The sequence below is a fragment of the Megalobrama amblycephala genome, unplaced genomic scaffold (genome assembly GCF_018812025.1).
Source record: "Megalobrama amblycephala isolate DHTTF-2021 unplaced genomic scaffold, ASM1881202v1 scaffold522, whole genome shotgun sequence".
NCBI lineage: Eukaryota > Metazoa > Chordata > Actinopteri > Cypriniformes > Xenocyprididae > Megalobrama > Megalobrama amblycephala.
Window position 1 is genome coordinate 13,982 of NW_025953436.1, and position 18,449 is coordinate 32,430.

An 18,449-nucleotide genomic window follows, 5' to 3' on the forward strand; every position below is an offset into this window, starting at 1 on the left:
AACATATCTGATGATTTCTTGAACGCATTGGCCAAAAGTTTTTGTCCAGTGCTGAGATCTGCACACTCAAATCCTCTCGTTATAATTGAACTTCTCACAAAAAAAAGTATAGATATTATGTAGGCATATATCAACGACATATACTTAATTTTCCTGGTTAAATAAACATTACATTAAAAAGAGAGACCAAATACAATTCTATTTTCTTATTTTTTCTCTTTTTTTGCATGTAATATTCTATTTATTCAAACCATGTATAAATTTCATTGTTATTATTTTGAAATAAATGTAAAAAAATGCATAAAAACATTAACTTAAGGCAGTAACAATTTAAACAATGTATATATTATTTGTGAATTAATGTTCAGCTGTTCTTTTTAATACTCAATTTATTTTCATCAGTCATCAAGCTCAATAAACACTGCTCACAGGCACAAAGATGGATCATTAATTGCTCACTAAACCCCCCCAGTCATCATGTTTTCAGGCCATTTCACATTTGATTTTGACGTAACATAAAGTGGTGATAAATGGCTGAGTTTGTTTACTTTATTATTAAGAATTAGTCTTCCATTAATGCCATCAATGTCTTCATTCAGGGCAATGAAAATGTGCACAATTAATATTCGCACATCCCCCCCACTAAACACACCGCACTTTAGGGGTTCTGTTAAAACTCAATGGGCTCAGAGGAGCCACTGTTGGACAGTTACTTTAAAAAACTTGTGACTTTTACACTTTTTTATGTCACATTTTATTATTAAATTTACGCTCTTATATTTGGGTAATATTGATTATTTTTACTGATTACTGATTATCATCCTTTTTTTTTTTTTTGCGGAGACACCTCCTCAGAGGAAATGCCCCTGCTGCTAAATGAATAAATGGAAATGGAAACAGAGACTAATTTTTTGTTTAAAATTTAAGGGAAACCATGTTTCTGTGTAGTCTTAAAGCAAACACCACTGTTGTTATTTGTCTTGGTGCGACACCAGCTGAACATGGAATTAAATGAGTAGATGTTTTTAAGCACTCATGGGCAGATTTCAAACAAGCAAAGCAAAACTCTGTCTTACATTCAGGACATGACATGATTTTACATCCCTCATTATGTTCAATCAGCACACCACAAAATGGACAGGCACGAATGGCTGGACACTGAACATGAACATCAGAGCCCTTATATACAACAGATGGTAAAGAGATCGTTGGACAGGTCCTCAGCAGGTCCTGGTCAGCACTTCTGCATCCCACATTCCCACACTGATCACCACGAGGTCGAGGTCCTTTCCACTGTCTCTCACACTGCCAGCAGAACTCAAAGATTCGTCCATTCTTTACTGTGCAAACCGAGCACTCCACGCAGAGATTGGAAACATCTGACCTTTCAATGAAGCTGCCACAACCAGGACACTGAATATGAGAAAAGACAGCAGTGTCAGAAAATCTGAGTTTCACTTTTCACTTTGACCCATATCTCTCTTATTAAGACTGTTATTTTACATTTGCAAGGCAGAAATGTACTTACATCCCTGAAGTCGACTATCTTTTTAACAGTATTTGTCCCAAGCTGCTCCTCAAAACTCAATTGCTCTTCAATTGTAAGTTTTGCCAGTTTTCTGACTTCATCATATGGCCATTTTTTCCTGCACAGCGGACATTTGAACTCAGTCTGTCCCTGATTTACAGAGCTCATGATTAGTAGACATAATATTAATCTGGTATTAATAATAACATTGATATTAGAATTACTTTGAAGTATAATATGAGTGAAATTTGCACAGATTGACTCACATGGTTCAGCTGAGTTTTGCAACAGTCAGTCAGTGTCTGTGGATCAGTGACATGACCACAGGATAATTCAGCTCTCAAAACACTCGGGTTATCGTCAGTGTCATCTGAAAGGTTTACAGGGTTTTGTAAATTCCTCTAAAATATGCTATAATTCAAGTTATTTAGTCAATAGGTTAAAGCTGCATAGGGGTGAGAAAACTTTTCTGAAATGCATTTCATTTTCACATTATTCTTGAGTTCCACATTTTACTTTCACTTTTTATTAAGGCCTATTTACATAGCTACCATGTAGCTTCCATGTTTCCACGGAAAACCGCAAACTAACGCAAGAAAGAAAGAAAGAAAGAAAATTAAATTCTCTCACCTTATTTGATATTAGTTTACAAGCTTTCAAAAAAAACATTCACTACAGTGTTATTATAGTAAATGCATTGTTATAATTCGTAAAGAAATTAGATTTAATTCCAAATAAGTCACTTTCACATTTAAAGTAATTCATGTTTAAATCTGCAGTCCATTACTTTTGGCCATCTAGCGGTTAATAAACAGAACTGCACGCGTCTTGCGGAGGAACATTGTAGCCGGAGCTACTTTTCTCCGTGTATGTCTATGGCGAGTCACGCAGTTACTGTGATACTACTTTATTCTTCCGGAATAAAACCTGGTGCTTTGTAATTTGAGGAATAATTATTTATTTATTGAATAATCATTTAATATATTTAAATTGGAGTTTAATGAGGCTCAAACCCTTGTGACATACTGGATCGAAAATATGTGAAAGTTATTTCTAGTCGACTAGTACTAGTTCATTGAAGCCAATAGTGACTAATCACATTTAAATTCATTTAATTTCTTAAATACTGGAGAGAATAAACCATAATAATGAGCGTTTATGCAATATCTATATAGCACTCAAGCGCACGCATAAAGCTTGCATTAAGAACCGGCAAAAGTAATGATTATGAAAGTGACAAAAAACAGCAAGGAGACATTTTAATTGTTTATTAATAAACTAATGTTTTCTGAATCAGTGTCGGCTGCAAAGATTGACATTGCTGACTCTCATCATCTCCGCAGAGATGCACATTTCATTCGGTTTAGGCCTATAATCAGAGTAGCCTATTTCTTTTCGCTTTAAATTATTTCGTTTAAAAGTAGACATTTCACGCTTTATATATATATATATATATATATATATATATATATATATATATATATATATATATATATATATTTCTCATGTCCGCGAGGCAAGCAGCCCATGAGTGTCGGTTCATTTAGCCTATAAGACGCGCTCCAATTCATGTCCGAGTGATCGCGCCCGCTCCTCCATGTCAGGATTATATTGTCAGATATATTTGCTTCTTATTTATTAAATCCAGGCAATTGGATAATGAAACATTGATTAAAATTAATATACAATTTTTACAAAACGAAATTCACTTTAAAGAAAGGCTTTCTACAAAACAAAACTTAATGAAGTGGTGAAAATCATGTCTGACACACTCCATGTCTCCAGATATATTGCGCATCTAATGATGTTTTGATCTTAGTCATGCAGTTCACTTTTCATAATCAAATATTTAAAAAACAACATTATAATAAGCCTATTTAAACATAAAGAAAACGTACACTGTAAATTCTAACAAGTTCAGTTTACTTAAAAAAAAAGTTTGGAAACCGATTGCCTTATTTTTGCAACGCAAACTTAAAGGGAAAACTGAAGTTAAGTTAATAATCTATTAAAAGTAAAGAAATCTAACTCTTCCCAAGTAAATTAAGTAATAAATATCTAGTTAGTTTAATGTCAATTCTAGTTAACATACTCTAGAATATTTACTAATCTTACTTAAGATTTAATAGTAAGATTACACGAGAAATTCCATTTAACTAACAGTGTTATATTGTGTTCTGCAAACATCTTAAATACTATTATTCTCAACATGGCTTTAATCTGCCATTTTATGCTACGTAGACTTAAAAAACTATGTGCAATCGGTTTCCACATTTTCTTCAAGTAAAGTGAAAGAAGAATAGTATGTTGTACTGACAAAAGCTTTGTTAGTATAGTTCACTTTCACGAGAGTACTACTAACTAAAAGAAGAACTGTAGAGAGTACTTAATTCACTTTAAATAAAATGTTATTGTCACCATTGTTGTGGTTTGCATGCTGAATGTTGAGATCTGTGTGTGGCTCAAGCGGTCAGCTGTCAGCTACTGTTACAGATACTCAATTAAAAGTTTAACAAGATGTTGATAACATAGTGTTAGCACAAACATTTTAAAACATTACTACTGAATACGAAAATTAAATATCTAGCTAAACAACATTCAGTTAGAAATCAGATCATCTCTTAAAAATGATCTTTTTATCACTTCTCTTCCTTTGAAACCACAAACAATGATTTCTTGATGCGTCGTTGCACCAAAATGGAGAGAATTATAAAATCTTTAACAAAGTTCCAAGTGCCCAACCAAAGGGAACATGAATCACCATCATGGTAAGTAAAAAAAAAAAAAAAAAAAACTTTTTAGGAAAATCAACATCAAACTAATTGATCTTTACTTGGGTTTTCTGAGTAAACAAGCCATTAATAGACAGCAAGAATAGCTTTTACTTTTATTTCACCGAAGTAGATCCACTCTGCAAACATAATGTTGAATCCTCAGTCCGTGTGATTCTGCACTGTGTGGAGGGATGTCTTGGCATGTCTTGAAATTTTTTTTGTAATTTTACTCAAATTACATTAGTTATGGGAACTATCTGTTCTAAAATTTCAGCAACAATTACAAATTTGTAGTAAAGTCAACATTTTGGTTAAAATCAAGTAAACATACTAGTGTTTTTATAGTAAGGAATACTATTTGAATTTTTGGCTTAATTTTTTTAATTGCTAAATACTAAATTTCGTGATCGACACGTTAACCGATCATTAACCGTTAACTGATAAGATTTGAATGTTAAATAAGGATTAAATAAAAATAAAACTGACAAGTGTCAGTGACAAACAATACTCATCTTTTTTTTTTTTTTTTACTTGCGCAAACAGCAGAACAAAACATGAGTACTCACACATTGTCAAATGATCACTGATAACAGCGCGCTAATACATCATAAAACCGTATAAAAAACTGTAAATATCTACTATTTGTGTAGGCCTTTACTCACAATAACTTACGAAATAAATACTCAAACACTTAAGAAATATAGCCTATTTATTGAAAGCTCGAAATTTCTAACCTTAAAGAACCAATTTAAAACGAAAACAGATACTCCTTGATTATCGTTGCATGTCCTGCGGACATGATAGCTTTGTCAACTAAAAATTATGCAGACTAACAGACTAGAAATAACTTATTTCACTTATTTTTGCAGCAGGTCTATCGACTCAAGTCACACACCAATCTTCTTCAGTGTCCCACCCCAACACACACCAGAGAAAAAGTCATATGACAGAGAGCATACTCACATTCAGTGAGCTTATAATGCTGCATTTTATTGTCAGTAAAAGTTAGGGCGTTGTAAAAAAAAACAAATAAATAAAAAAATGCATAAGTGGAAAAATTAAATCTATTTTTTTCATTAAACGACAGTTATATATATTAAATATATTATTATATATATAAATATATATATTACAAATATATTATTTCTATAGATGATATAAAAATGACCAAATAAAGGGCGGAATAAGCTGATCTAGCATGTTAAATGGTGGCATCTTAGCAAATGAATGGTACACCCCCTTAAGCTCACAGAAATGGTTTGACCCAAGTTCTCAGCAGCCAATGACAATGACCCTTTCAAACAAATTTTTAACGCATATTTCACGCGTAAATACGTGTATTTCACGCGTGAAATATGCGTTAAAAATCTGTTTGAACATGTCAGTGTCATTGGCTGCTGAGAACTTGGGTCAAACCATTTCTGTGTGAAATACATGTATTTAACGTGTTGTTGACGTGTTAAAATTCACGTGTATTTGGCCCTTTTGGCCTTCCATAAATATAAAACTTACCGAGATCGCTTGGTCTTGACACCAACTTGATGCCTTTGTCGAATGGAGTGAATTTTTTTATGTCTTCAAACATTTTACACAAGGTCGACTTCGTGTAATTGTGTGTTCTCAGCGTCAACTCTCCGCAGACAGATTTTTTCCACCAGTTTAAGCATCAAACGTCACGTGCAACCGCCCGCAGTCAGTGCTCTTCCGCCTTCAGTTATAGAAAGCGAAACTACTGTGACACTGACACAATATCACAAGCACATCTTTGTATCAAATTATTGCATGACCACCGCAAGACAACAAGACAAGAACAACAAGAGCATACAGTGGGTTGAGGTAGGAGAAGCGGTTCCAGAGGTATAGTCCTGAAATCCAGTGTTAGAACTTTAAACTTGATTCTGGCCACGACTGTGGAGTGAGATCAGAAGGGATGTGACATGGGTTCTCTTAGGTTGATTCAAGTCTAGATGTGCTGTTGCATTCTGGATCATCAGCAGAGGCTTAGTCGTGCTGGTTGAAACATTAGGCTACTATTAGAGCTTTTTGCAGTAGTCCAGTCTTGAAATTACAAGCACTTGGACAAGTAGCTGTGTTGCGTATTCTAACAGGAAAGGTCTGATTTTCCTTATGTTATAGAGAGCAAATCTGCATGACCATGACTTTGAATGTGTGTGGAGTACAGAAAACAATGAGCTATTCCCTACATTACTCCACTAATACAGTTCACTTAAAGGAGTGAATGAAAACGAGTGAGTGAACTCAGACACTGAGTGCGCTGGAAGGGCTGCTGCTGTTGCATAGTTTGTGCTGTTTAATAATATTTGAAACTTGTCAAACTGGCAGCTCCAGTAGTAATGAAAATGTTTATCTTAAACTCTGTCATGGAGAGTAACTTAAAAGGATAGTTCACCCAAAAATAAAAATTATTCCATGATTTACTCACCCTCAAGCCAACCTAGGTGTATATGACTATCTTCTTTCAGATGAACACAATCAGAGATATATTTAAAAATACCCTGGCTCATCCAAGCGTTATAATGGTTGTGAATGGAGGCAACGTTTTGAAGTAAAAAATAATGCATCCATACGTACATAAAAAAAGTAATCCATATGACTCTAGAGGGTTAATAAAGGCCTTCTGAAGCGAATTGATACATTTTTGTAAGAAAAATATCCATATTTACAACTTTATAAATTCAAATAACCAGCTTCCGGCGGATGACTGCACGCAGAATGCACAAGTTGACTGAATGAGTAATCCTCTGACATGACGCAGGATGTAGGAGTATTGTAAGCTTAGACGCCTCTCGGTGTTGTTTAGATAAATAGGGCTGGGTAACAAACTCAAGCTCCTTCTTCTGTTATCAAAATCCTCCAACATTTCTCTTTAAAATTTCTCGTTTTAAGTCGCGCACACACTTAACGATTGTAAGGCCGATTATGAATGTAAATTGATACTTATGACTGATCGTGCTCAAACTCGTCCAGTCAGAGCCAGTTGCTTTCAGTCTGCGATTACAGTCGGAGTTCAAATTCCATGTGTAAGTATTTAAATCTGCTTCAGTCGCAGGAAACCATCGCTGTATGTTGAGCACAGTCTTAGAATGTTTTAGCTAGTCGTTAAATGTGTGCCCAACTTTAGACTTCTAATCCGTGACCGGTGTTTTGTTTTGCTCTGCACCTCCACGTGCGTCATTACATCATTTGCTTCTGTGTGGGTTGACACCGTGTAGACTAGAGGAAAGAACAAAACCTCGTCACAGTCGTGTGCAGTGTAAATAAGGGGTGAACAAGGCTTTATGCACAGAGTCTATTTTTGCTGTGCTGCACCATGCTGAGTTAAAGCGACAGCACGTTGTTCATTAAAATGAACATGTACTAATGTGAAAATTCAGTAATTTCACAATAGATGCGGATGTTTTCTTCTATTGTAAGTTTTAATTTAAAATGTTTGATTTTAATATAAAGCTTATGTTTAAATGTTTTGCCACTTGCATGAGAAACGTAATATATCCTAGACAACGCATGTTTGAGCTGTTCTAACTGAAAGCATCTTCTACTGACTGATCTTAAAATATGTCATTGCCATTGTTTTGTCTCAAGATGCACACCAGTAATGTGTTTTTCTAGTGAACATTTATAAAAGCTACTTAAATAGCCTAATTGAAATAAGGCCTAATCCTGGTTTAGGCTAAGCCCTGTCTGTGAAACCCGGCCTTTATCTTGCAATTGTGATTTTAAATCTTGTGATTCTGAGAAACGAAGTCAGAATTGTGAGATAAAAAGTTCTTTGTTTTTTTTTATATTGTACAGTTTAATACAACACAGGTTGTCCAAAGTACTTAACAATCCCAAAAAGCTAAAGAAAAAATAAATAAATAAAATGGTATAAACAAACATATAACCTTAGACAAAACATACACACAATAAAAATCAAACTCCATCATTAAAACTTACAGTCAGAGTTTAGCAAATGTGATTTTAACATGGCTTTGAACACAGGTAAAGATTTCTTTCTCTCGCTGCTGCATTTTTGATTTTCTGTAGACGCATTAGCGCTCTACCATCAACTCCATAATAAAGGGAGTTGCAATAATCCATTCGAGAAAAAAAACATAGCTCAAATTGCCTTTTCAAAATCTGATAAAGATAGAAATGGTTTAGTGTTTGCTAAAAAAACGTGAATTTAACGTGACTATCTATCTTTAACTCACTATCCAAAACAAACCCGTTTTTTTTTTTACCTTGGTTTTATTAGAGCCAGATAAGGTAGTAGAATTTAAGTGCTGAACCACTTTGTGCTTTATAGGGCCAAACACAATAGCCTACGTTTTGTTTTCATTAAGCTTAAAAAATAAGTCACAATTACCTTTTTTATTTTTATTATTTAGTGGCAGAAACAAGCTTCCATATGAATGTGATATTTTTCCCAGTAAAATAAAAAGTTGTATGAGAGAGAAAAAAAAAAAAAAACACTGTATGAGGGGCGGACTGGGGCAAAAAAGTGGTCCAGGGTAGCGTTTCCCAAAAGCATCGTAAGCTTAAGTTGATCGTAGCTCCATTGAAACCTATGGAGCTACGATCAACTTAGGCTTACAATGCTTTTGGGAAACGCTACCCTGGACTTTACGACACAAAGTGGCCTATCACATGGTCCACAACACATCTCACCATACAACCCACCAATTTTACACCACTTAATATCATAAAAATATAAATGAATAAATATAAATAATAATATATAAATGCAGAATGTGGACTGTGTTATAGTGCCTTTCTAGTATTTGTCCTTTCAGGGTTATAGTCTTACGCCTTCTTCAAGCATTAACAAGTGCCGTGCTGCTCGATTTCTTTGGACAGTAAATCCCGCCTCCTTCGATTTGATTGATTATCGCAAACATTTTGACATTGACGAGCATTTTTAGACACTAAATGGATTAGTTTTTGTGGCCGCGCCTGCCCGAGCAATTAATCTGTGCTGACGGAAGGATATAGACTACGTACAGTTCCTATAATCCATTCTTCATTACTTTGCAACGGGCCGGTGTTACAATATATTTGGGTCATGTTTTTCAATTTTTGCACATACACCTATAGGTCAACCAAGGTCAGTTATAATAACTTAGGACACTAAAGAGAGCTTTCTACTGACTCTGAAACACAGCAGAATAAAGAAGCTCAGGGTCTCTGAACACCTGTGAATGTGCCTTAGTCCTGCTGCAGGAGACAAGAGGACTGCAGATGTGAACAGAGCAATAAACTGCAATGTCTGTAATGTAAGATGCCTGAGACAGTGCTACAGGGAGACAGAAGGACAGCTGATTGTCCTCCAGTGCCAAACCACATGTGACCATAAGTCCCACCAGACATGTTTGAGAATGTGAAATGCCTTGATGGAAGAGTGGAGTAACATCTCACAGCAAGAGCTGCAAATCTGGTGCTGTCCATGAGGATGATAAGCTCTGTAAAGCAGCTGGTGCCACACCAGACTTTCACATGTTCATCAAACGTCTGTGAAATTTGTTCAGTTTATGTCTCCGTTGTTTAATCTTTTTGTTTGTACAAATATTTACATGTTAAGAAATTTGCTGGAAAAACAGTAGAATGTGAAAAACTCAATGTGCACCAATACTGATTGAGCTTATTTTTATTAGGACACAGATACATTTGTAGAGGTTTATTTCCAGTTGTCAACACTATGCAGTACTGTAGTCACAATATGACAACGAAGGAAGCAGACTAATCAGACCGATGCGATTTGAGGAGCGTGTGCTAATATTTTCAGTTCCATTCACTTGCGCGTTCTTTCAAGGACACGCCCACAAAATGAGGATATCTTGAATATTCGCGTAAGCGCCACCCAGTGGAACAGAATATTTCAGGAACCGAATATATTGTAACACCGTCACAACACCTGTTAACTAACTGCTCGGTTCTCTTAAAGTGTCCGAGCGCTGCCCATGCAGCTGCTGACCAGTATTGTGTCTTAGCGAACCCTGTTGCTGTGGTTTCGATCAGAATAGTAATGTTTGTGGGATCAATAGAATCGTCAACGCCCTTACAATTTTTACTATTAAAAGTGAAAGAGAAAGGAGCGCAGTATATTTCCTTGTTTTGAGCTTTGCAGTCAGACATGTCGAACACAGCCAAAATGGCCTTTCAGGTCCGCATCAGGATTAATAAACATACGATTAAAGTATTAGGTGTAGCGTCATCAAGTGAAGAATTTGAGAGACTCACCATTGGAAAGCTGAAGGAAAAGGCATTAAGTTTATTTCCTGGAGTAAACGGTAAATTTAAGCTTTTATTCGCAAGCTTAACATTTAATGATTCAGGAAATGAAAAAGCAAATATTTTAAAGTTTGGCTTTGATATTCTTGTCAGATCCAGAAGACCTGAGAGTGATTTTTCGTCAAAATGAGCTTGAAGACAATCAAACATTTGAATCTTGCAACATTACACAATTGTCTGTCTTGATCTTCGTGCTCAGGATGCCTGGAGGAGGAGGTATGACTCTTTTACACTTTGCTTTTCAAAATGTTTCCTAATTTACGCATTACGTATTTCTTAATGTTTTATATGAACACTTGCACTTTTGTCTTTGACGGAAGCATTTGAATTTGCGAATATTTCAGTCTATATTTCGTAATGTACATTTCGATCTCTAACAAACATTTTATGACTATATTTCATGAAAAATGTACTAACTTGTGATTTTGTATGTACTTGCTTTCCATATAAGCATAAAAATACAATATTTACAAAAGAATATTTGACTAAAAACTGCATATTCTATTACTTAAATACAGAAGTTAAAGGAATATTCGGTAACACTTTACAATAAGGTTCATTAGTTAAACATAAGTTAACGTATTAACTTACATGAACTAACCATGAACAACACAATTGTTATTGTATTTAGTAATCTTGGTTAACGTTAGTTAATGAAAATGCAGTTTTTCATAGTTTGTTCATGTTAGTTCAGGAGAAAAAGAGAGAGACACAACAACTACAACTGACTTCCAGCCATTAAACATTATTACACTTATTATTAACCAGTTTGATTTGATTTCTGTCACACATCAACAAAAGTTCTTACTGAGAATGAACAGATGTTTAGATGTTAATGTTTGAATGAAAGTTTAGTTTGAAGTCACCATGATGGTGAAAAGCATTTCCTTTAGTTGGGCTCTTGACTCTATTTATTAACATTAATTTGTCTCTGGCTGCTCCAACTTTGTGTTTGTAAAGCACATTTGTTATGGTCAGAGAAAATGTGATGATATAATCATCATGTGACAGCCTGATGTCTATTATAGTCTAAATCTCTGACTGTGTGCTTGATGTGTAGCTTTAGTATTAATGATTGTAGTCTTGTGATTGTACAGCTTGAGATCCAACAGCAGGATGACTTTTTTTTATTAAGGATAACACATTATGCACTGAAGCTTCAGTGTTTAAACACACACAGACACACAGAGTCAGCATCTGATTCTCAAGAACGGTGACGATAAATAAATACAAAATACTGACAAACAGATCAACTCTGAACATCACAAAACAAGCTACTGTCACAACAAAACAACAGAAAAATAAAAGCAAACATGAACAATCTACGAAAATTACAGGTCATATGCTGATTCTTGATGTCTGTGTGTGTGTTTAAAAAAAAAACCTTCAGATTATAAAAGCTCTGCTGGATCTCAAGCGATAACAGAGATTTACTATAAAGAAATAATATTACATCTATATCACCAGTTAATACTGGACGTCACCAATGAATCTGACCATTTCACAATGAGAAAACACAACCATTATGACTGTGCTTCCCAAAGCATTGTAAACCTAAATTGATCAACTTTGGCTCACATCACTATTGGGAAACACAGCTCAGATCATAGTTTCTCTGACCATAACAAATGTGCTTTACAAACACAAAGTTGGAGCAGCCAGAGAAAAATTAACAATAAAATGTAAAGAGTCAAGAGCCCAACTAAAGCAAACGCTGACCTGAAATGCTGAAATGAAACTCCATAAAACATTAACACCTTTTTTCTCTCTTTCCTTCAATGATTCTGCTTATTATCATCAGGTGTCACCACTAATTGTCAATCATCACTCAATCATCAATCAATTATCTCATTAACTTTAACACTGCTTCAGTGTTACTTTTTAACATCCTGCCAGATGGAGTCATATGTTCACTTCGGGAGTTAATTTAACACTGGGGATTTTGCTGTGCTCTAGACCAGTGGTTCCCAAACTTTTTAGCGTGGAGTACCCCCTGAAGGGATTCCCATCCTTCTACAGGTCCTTCTCAAAAAATTAGCATATTGTGATAAAAGTTCATTATTTTCCATAATGTAATGATAAAAATTAAACTTTCATATATTTTAGATTCATTGCACACCAACTGAAATATTTCAGGTCTTTTATTGTTTTAATACTGATGATTTTGGCATACAGCTCATGAAAACCCAAAATTCCTATCTCAAAAAATTAGCATATTTCATCTGACCAATAAAAGAAAAGTGTTTTTAATACAAAAAAAGTCAACCTTCAAATAATTATGTTCAGTTATGCACTCAATACTTGGTCGGGAATCCTTTTGCAGAAATGACTGCTTCAATGCGGCGTGGCATGGAGGCAATCAGCCTGTGGCACTGCTGAGGTGTTATGGAGGCCCAGGATGCTTCGATAGCGGCCTTAAGCTCATCCAGAGTGTTGGGTCTTGCGTCTCTCAACTTTCTCTTCACAATATCCCACAGATTCTCTATGGGGTTCAGGTCAGGAGAGTTGGCAGGCCAATTGAGCACAGTAATACCATGGTCAGTAAACCATTTACCAGTGGTTTTGGCACTGTGAGCAGGCGCCAGGTCGTGCTGAAAAACGAAATCTTCATCTCCATAAAGCTTTTCAGCAGATGGAAGCATGAAGTGCTCCAAAATCTCCTGATAGCTAGCTGCATTGACCCTGCCCTTGATAAAACACAGTGGACCAACACCAGCAGCTGACATGACACCCCAGACCATCACTGACTGTGGGTACTTGACACTGGACTTCAGGCATTTTGGCATTTCCTTCTCCCCAGTCTTCCTCCAGACTCTGGCACCTTGATTTCCGAATGACATGCAAAACTGAGCAACAGTCCAGTGCTGCTTCTCTGTAGCCCAGGTCAGGCGCTTCTGCCGCTGTTTCTGGTTCAAAAGTGGCTTGACCTGGGGAATGCGGCACCTGTAGCCCTTTTCCTGCACACGCCTGTGCACGGTGGCTCTGGATGTTTGTACTCCAGACTCAGTCCACTGCTTCCGCAGGTCCCCCAAGGTCTGGAATCGGTCCTTCTCCACAATCTTCCTCAGGGTCCGGTCACCTCTTCTCGTTGTGCAGCGTTTTTTGCCACACTTTTTCCTTCCCACAGACTTCCCACTGAGGTGCCTTGATACAGCACTCTGGGAACAGCCTATTCGTTCAGAAATTTCTTTCTGTGTCTTACCCTCTCGCTTGAGGGTGTCAATGATGGCCTTCTGGTCGGCAGTCTTACCCATGACTGCGGTTTTGAGTAATGAACCAGGCTGGGAGTTTTTAAAAGCCTCAGGAATCATTTGCAGGTGTTTAGAGTTAATTAGTTGATTCAGATGATTAGGTTAATAGCTCGTTTAGAGAACCTTTTCATGATATGCTAATTTTTTGAGATAGGAATTTTGGGTTTTCATGAGCTGTATGCCAAAATCATCAGTATTAAAACAATAAAAGACCTGAAATATTTCAGTTGGTGTGCAATTAATCTAAAATATATGAAAGTTTAATTTTTATCATTACATTATGGAAAATAATGAACTTTATCACAATATGCTAATTTTTTGAGAAGGACCTGTACGTACCCCCTCTCTTCAACTTAGACTGCAGTCATGTCATTACTATTAAGGGACAATATTTACCCCCTAAATTGATTTTCCAGTGCATATTTTTTTCCTTTATGAATAACTTTATAAAATAAATAATGTTTTAAATAAAAAATGTTCAATAGAGAAATATGCAGTGATGGTAAAACTAAGTAAAACGTTTAAATATTAAACTAAAATCGCCAGTAGGTGGCAGCAAGTCACTGTTTTTATGAGTGAGTCATCGAGTCATTCATTCAGTAACGAAGCAAGTGGCTGTGAATGAATCACTGAATCAATAAACTCTCACGATTCGTTCAAAGCTGCAGAATTGTTCTCCAAACCAGGCACGTGCACACATAGACAAAAAAGGGGCTTGAGCACCTGCCCTTTTTCTTCCTTGAGAGAAAGTGCCCTTTTTTCTGGGGTGCTTTTTTTTTTTTTTAATAAATGAATATATATTCCTGTTTCGCACAGCTTCACTGTCAAACAAATATATTTAATGAATAAAACAAATAAAAAATACTATATCAGGTCGGCTTTGTCGAGTTCAAATGCCCTCACTCCGCGACACGCCATTCATGGACTCACGCCATTACAGTGGCTGTAGCATTTCTATCACAAAGAAGTGGCCGAATATTATTATTTAACTAATAATATATTTTTAATCATGGTGGTTGGCTTTGATCGTGGATTTGATCATGCTGTGCTGTCTAACAACAAAAATCAGCAGGCTTTTTCAGCGCCCTCTGTAGGCATTTGTTATAATATATAATGTATTAACAGTTCAGGGAAAAAAAAAAATCTTGATGAGTTTAAATGCAGATTAGCTTGTTTTGGTTAATTTAGAATAAATCTACAGATGCAAACAGACGGAGGGTAGTAGGCTTAAAACAAACTCCATCTAAATTTGTAGGGTTAGGGTTAGGGTTCAGTTTTCTTTCCATTAGAGTAAAAGACATGGCAGCAAAAATGGACCAAAATCTTAAAATTGTCCACTTCATGAAAGAAGTATTCCAATAACACCAAAAAAATTAAAATGATGATTTGTGCAAAATAAACAAATTATTAGTGAAACTATGTCTCTCTCCTTGGTGCAGTCATTTATTCTAAATATATAGCTACTTGAAAATAGTTACTATTGACTTCTCTTGTGATAAACCTGGTGAATACTAAAGAAGACCATGGTCTCTGTGTGAACTGATTATTTTGTAGAAATCTGTGGAGTATAAAACAATTGCGTGAGTGTAAGGGAAGTCAGAGTTGTCTTAATATATTTAAGGGTTCATTATTTTTTAAATAAATAATTATGAGAAGTGCCCTTTTTTCCACTTGAGCCCCTGCCCCCCAAATGTCTGTGCACGTCCCTGCTCCAAACACAGACATGTGTTGTAGTTCTGCTGTGGTTTTCGTCAGAACTATTATTTCATTGCAAAATAGAGTAAATACTGACAGTACTGTGTTTAAAATGTTTTGTTTTGTGTTTTGAACTGTTGTATAATAATGTCACGTTTGCAGTCATGTGGATATTTGGGAATGATTGCATTCTTGCTTGTTATCATCATTAAATAGCCTACAAGAACTCACACAATGTATGTTTTTGTATCGGAGAAAGTTTGAGTCTTAAATCGAAATTAATCCATTATCTGTGTCTATATTTGTTCTTCATGCGAGTAAGTGCTAAATCCCCACTTTTACAAAGGAGAACGGCAGTATTTAGCGCAAAATAAGGCAGCAGATTCTGCACGCAATCTATCATATGCATGCTGCTTGTGTGGATACAGTCATTTTTGACTGCAAATGATGAGGTAATTTGATTAAATGTACTGGATTTACCTCTGCTCTAAACAATACTCCCTGGCAGTGGCGAGCAAAGTCGAAGCACCCCTAACGTTACATCATTTGCTCAAACTGTTTTGCGTTCAATTTAGTTGCAGGCTTTTGTTAAAAATTGGGTTTACATGCTCTCAATAAGAAATCCAAACTGGTGAAATAAATGAGAAAATCACAGCATCCAACGATATTAGTACCACAGGGCTCTACGGTAACATTTTCCTTTAGGAGCACTTGTGCTCCTAATGAGCAAAATTTAGGAGCACGGTCAAAAATTTAGGAGCATGTTCTGTTCAATAACAGACACTAACTTTCCCATTACAGGGCGATATTTGCCCCTTCAAATTAATTTCCTGGGGCATTTGTACCATTATAAGAGCATTTTTCTAATCTTAAATGTGGGCATCATATTTAATAAATTTCTTAAATTAAAATACAAAATTTGTTTTTAAAATGTTAAACAATAAACTCAGTTAGGACAATAAGACCAAATCAGACAGTTACCAATCAAAAGAAATCCTCAAAAAAATCCATCTTTGCACTGCAGAAATGGCACAGAAGCTCCATCTGAAGTGGTATTATTTAGACATTTACATAGACTGCTTAATGCCGCTCTTGAGTAAATAATGTTGTACTCAATCGATTGTTTTTAAATATAATTTTTTTAATTTAAAATGTTATAAAAATCTTTAAAAGTTTAATATTTTAAGTAAAAACAATCTATGTAAAGTGTAAATATGAAAATAAAACAACCAGTAGGTGGCGGTAAATCTTAATGTGCGAGTCATTCATCAGTCGTTCAAAACGCAGATTCATTCAGGAATCACTGTCGATTGGAGACGCGCAACAGTTCTGGTGTAGCTTTGTTTGAAACCGTTTTCACGAAATAGAGCAAAAACAGACCGTATTAAATCACCTAATATCAGCTTGTTTATTGGTCTTCAAATCAGAAGACCAATAAACAATACTCGGAGAAACAGGAGTATATACTCGTGTGATGTTACTTTACTTACATATTGCTGAGATCGATAGAGTTACCGGTGTTCAGCTGCAACACCGGTTACATCACTTCAACACTTCACTGGCCCACCATGACCGCAGCACCGCCACCCATTGTCGTTTAGATTTTTTTTTTAATAATCATTTAGTTTAGTAAGAAAATAGACCGTTAAAACGGAGCGCATCTGCTCGATTCAGTGAACAGCAGGAGTCAGATTTCAATTCACTTCACCCATTTCGCCTCATTTTTTGAATGACAAGACGAGGGAGGAAAATTTGGTTGACAAGCGAAATGTAAAAGCACATATTAAGAGAGTTTGTCATTGTACTGTTTTGTTGTGTTTTTCATTAAGAATAATAATGAACCCACCCACCATTCAAGCCTTCGAATTGCCTCTATTTTAAAAGTGAAAGTAATATTTGCGCACAGACATTCATAACGGGCGTGTTTTTAAATCAATTTTTGGAGGCATATTTGCCCCAAGCCCCCGTTAATTTCCGACCTTGATTATGATAATTCCAATGTAGTATTTACAATTAATTTGGCTGCAAAGAAACAGCAGCATGCTACGGTCTGGTAAGTGCGCATGGCTGCGTCACACTGGTTGCACCTTGTAAACGATCTTTGAAGTGTTGTCTGGAACGCATGTCTTTTGCACTTGCTCTGCTTACTGAAGCAAAATCTTTGAATTAATGCATCAAAATCAAGTGATTGCAGTACGAAACATTACTGTTGTTCAGTTTAGATGCATTTTGGGAGTTTTTAAACTTCTTGGCCTCTCCCAGAGATTCGAAAGAGAGCTCGCGACCGTTGTAGTGCAGCATCAGTTTAGCTGGAAAACGCAGGGACCATTTCAACCCAGCCTCCCGCAGTCCATCTCTCTATAGCACCGCTTTGATGAACTAATAACATGTAATATATTTTCATATTTGTCTTATTTCAAATTCATCCCAGATCCCAAAACTCAGGGTGTTGTCTAAAACAAAAGTTATGACTGCTGCATATTTACATCGGCTACTGATTTGCACTTTTTAATTCAATGTGTGCCTATACATTCGCTGCCCAGTGCGTTGAGCAGCTTCACTAGATTTTAATAGTTGGTCACTTCAATAAAACGGGCATTGTGCCAACGTTGTAGACTGGGGGTAATTGTGTGCAGCAGCAAAGTAAATTAATATTTCGTGAGAAAGAGATAAAATGTAGAATAAACGCGTTAAGAATCCGTACAGCTGTAGAGGGACTTTTATTCTGTTGAGCGGAACCGATGAACAACTGATGACGACATGGTTTGACGTCTCCTTGACCAATCAGTGGAAAGAGGCGTTTCATTCCCGCCCACATGTAGAGATCAAATATTCAAAGTGCTTATTTGTTTCCAACCCCAGAACGAATAAAGAAAAATTAAGCCAATTTTTTGTTTTTTCGTTTTCATT

At 35.9% G+C, this 18,449-nt stretch overlaps 2 protein-coding genes across 5 annotated transcripts in view; one reads left to right on the top strand and one right to left on the bottom strand.

The window, feature by feature from the left end:
• Positions 1-371: 371 nt before the first annotated feature.
• On the bottom strand, positions 372-6,009 carry LOC125261897 (probable E3 ubiquitin-protein ligase RNF144A-A). The gene is made up of 4 exons (XM_048180475.1): positions 5,815-6,009; positions 1,795-1,898; positions 1,529-1,678; positions 372-1,413 (listed from the first exon to the last, which is right to left on the bottom strand). Exons 1-4 carry the CDS (start codon positions 5,885-5,887, stop codon positions 916-918), a joined length of 825 nt encoding a protein of 274 aa, XP_048036432.1. The 5' UTR covers positions 5,888-6,009; the 3' UTR covers positions 372-915.
• Positions 6,010-6,015: 6 nt separating this feature from the next.
• Positions 6,016-18,449, top strand: part of LOC125261895 (GTPase IMAP family member 8-like) — a 39,688-nt gene continuing 27,254 nt past the window's right edge. The window contains exons 1-2 of one of the 4 annotated variants that reach the window (XM_048180472.1): positions 6,027-6,138; positions 10,687-10,809. In XM_048180472.1, coding sequence (XP_048036429.1) covers positions 10,794-10,809 — 16 coding nt within the window. In that variant the 5' untranslated portion in view covers positions 6,027-6,138; positions 10,687-10,793. Of the gene's footprint in view, positions 6,139-8,857; positions 10,593-10,686; positions 10,810-18,449 lie in introns of those variants that run through there. The other 3 variants (XM_048180470.1, XM_048180471.1, XM_048180473.1) reach the window with 3 other exon arrangements.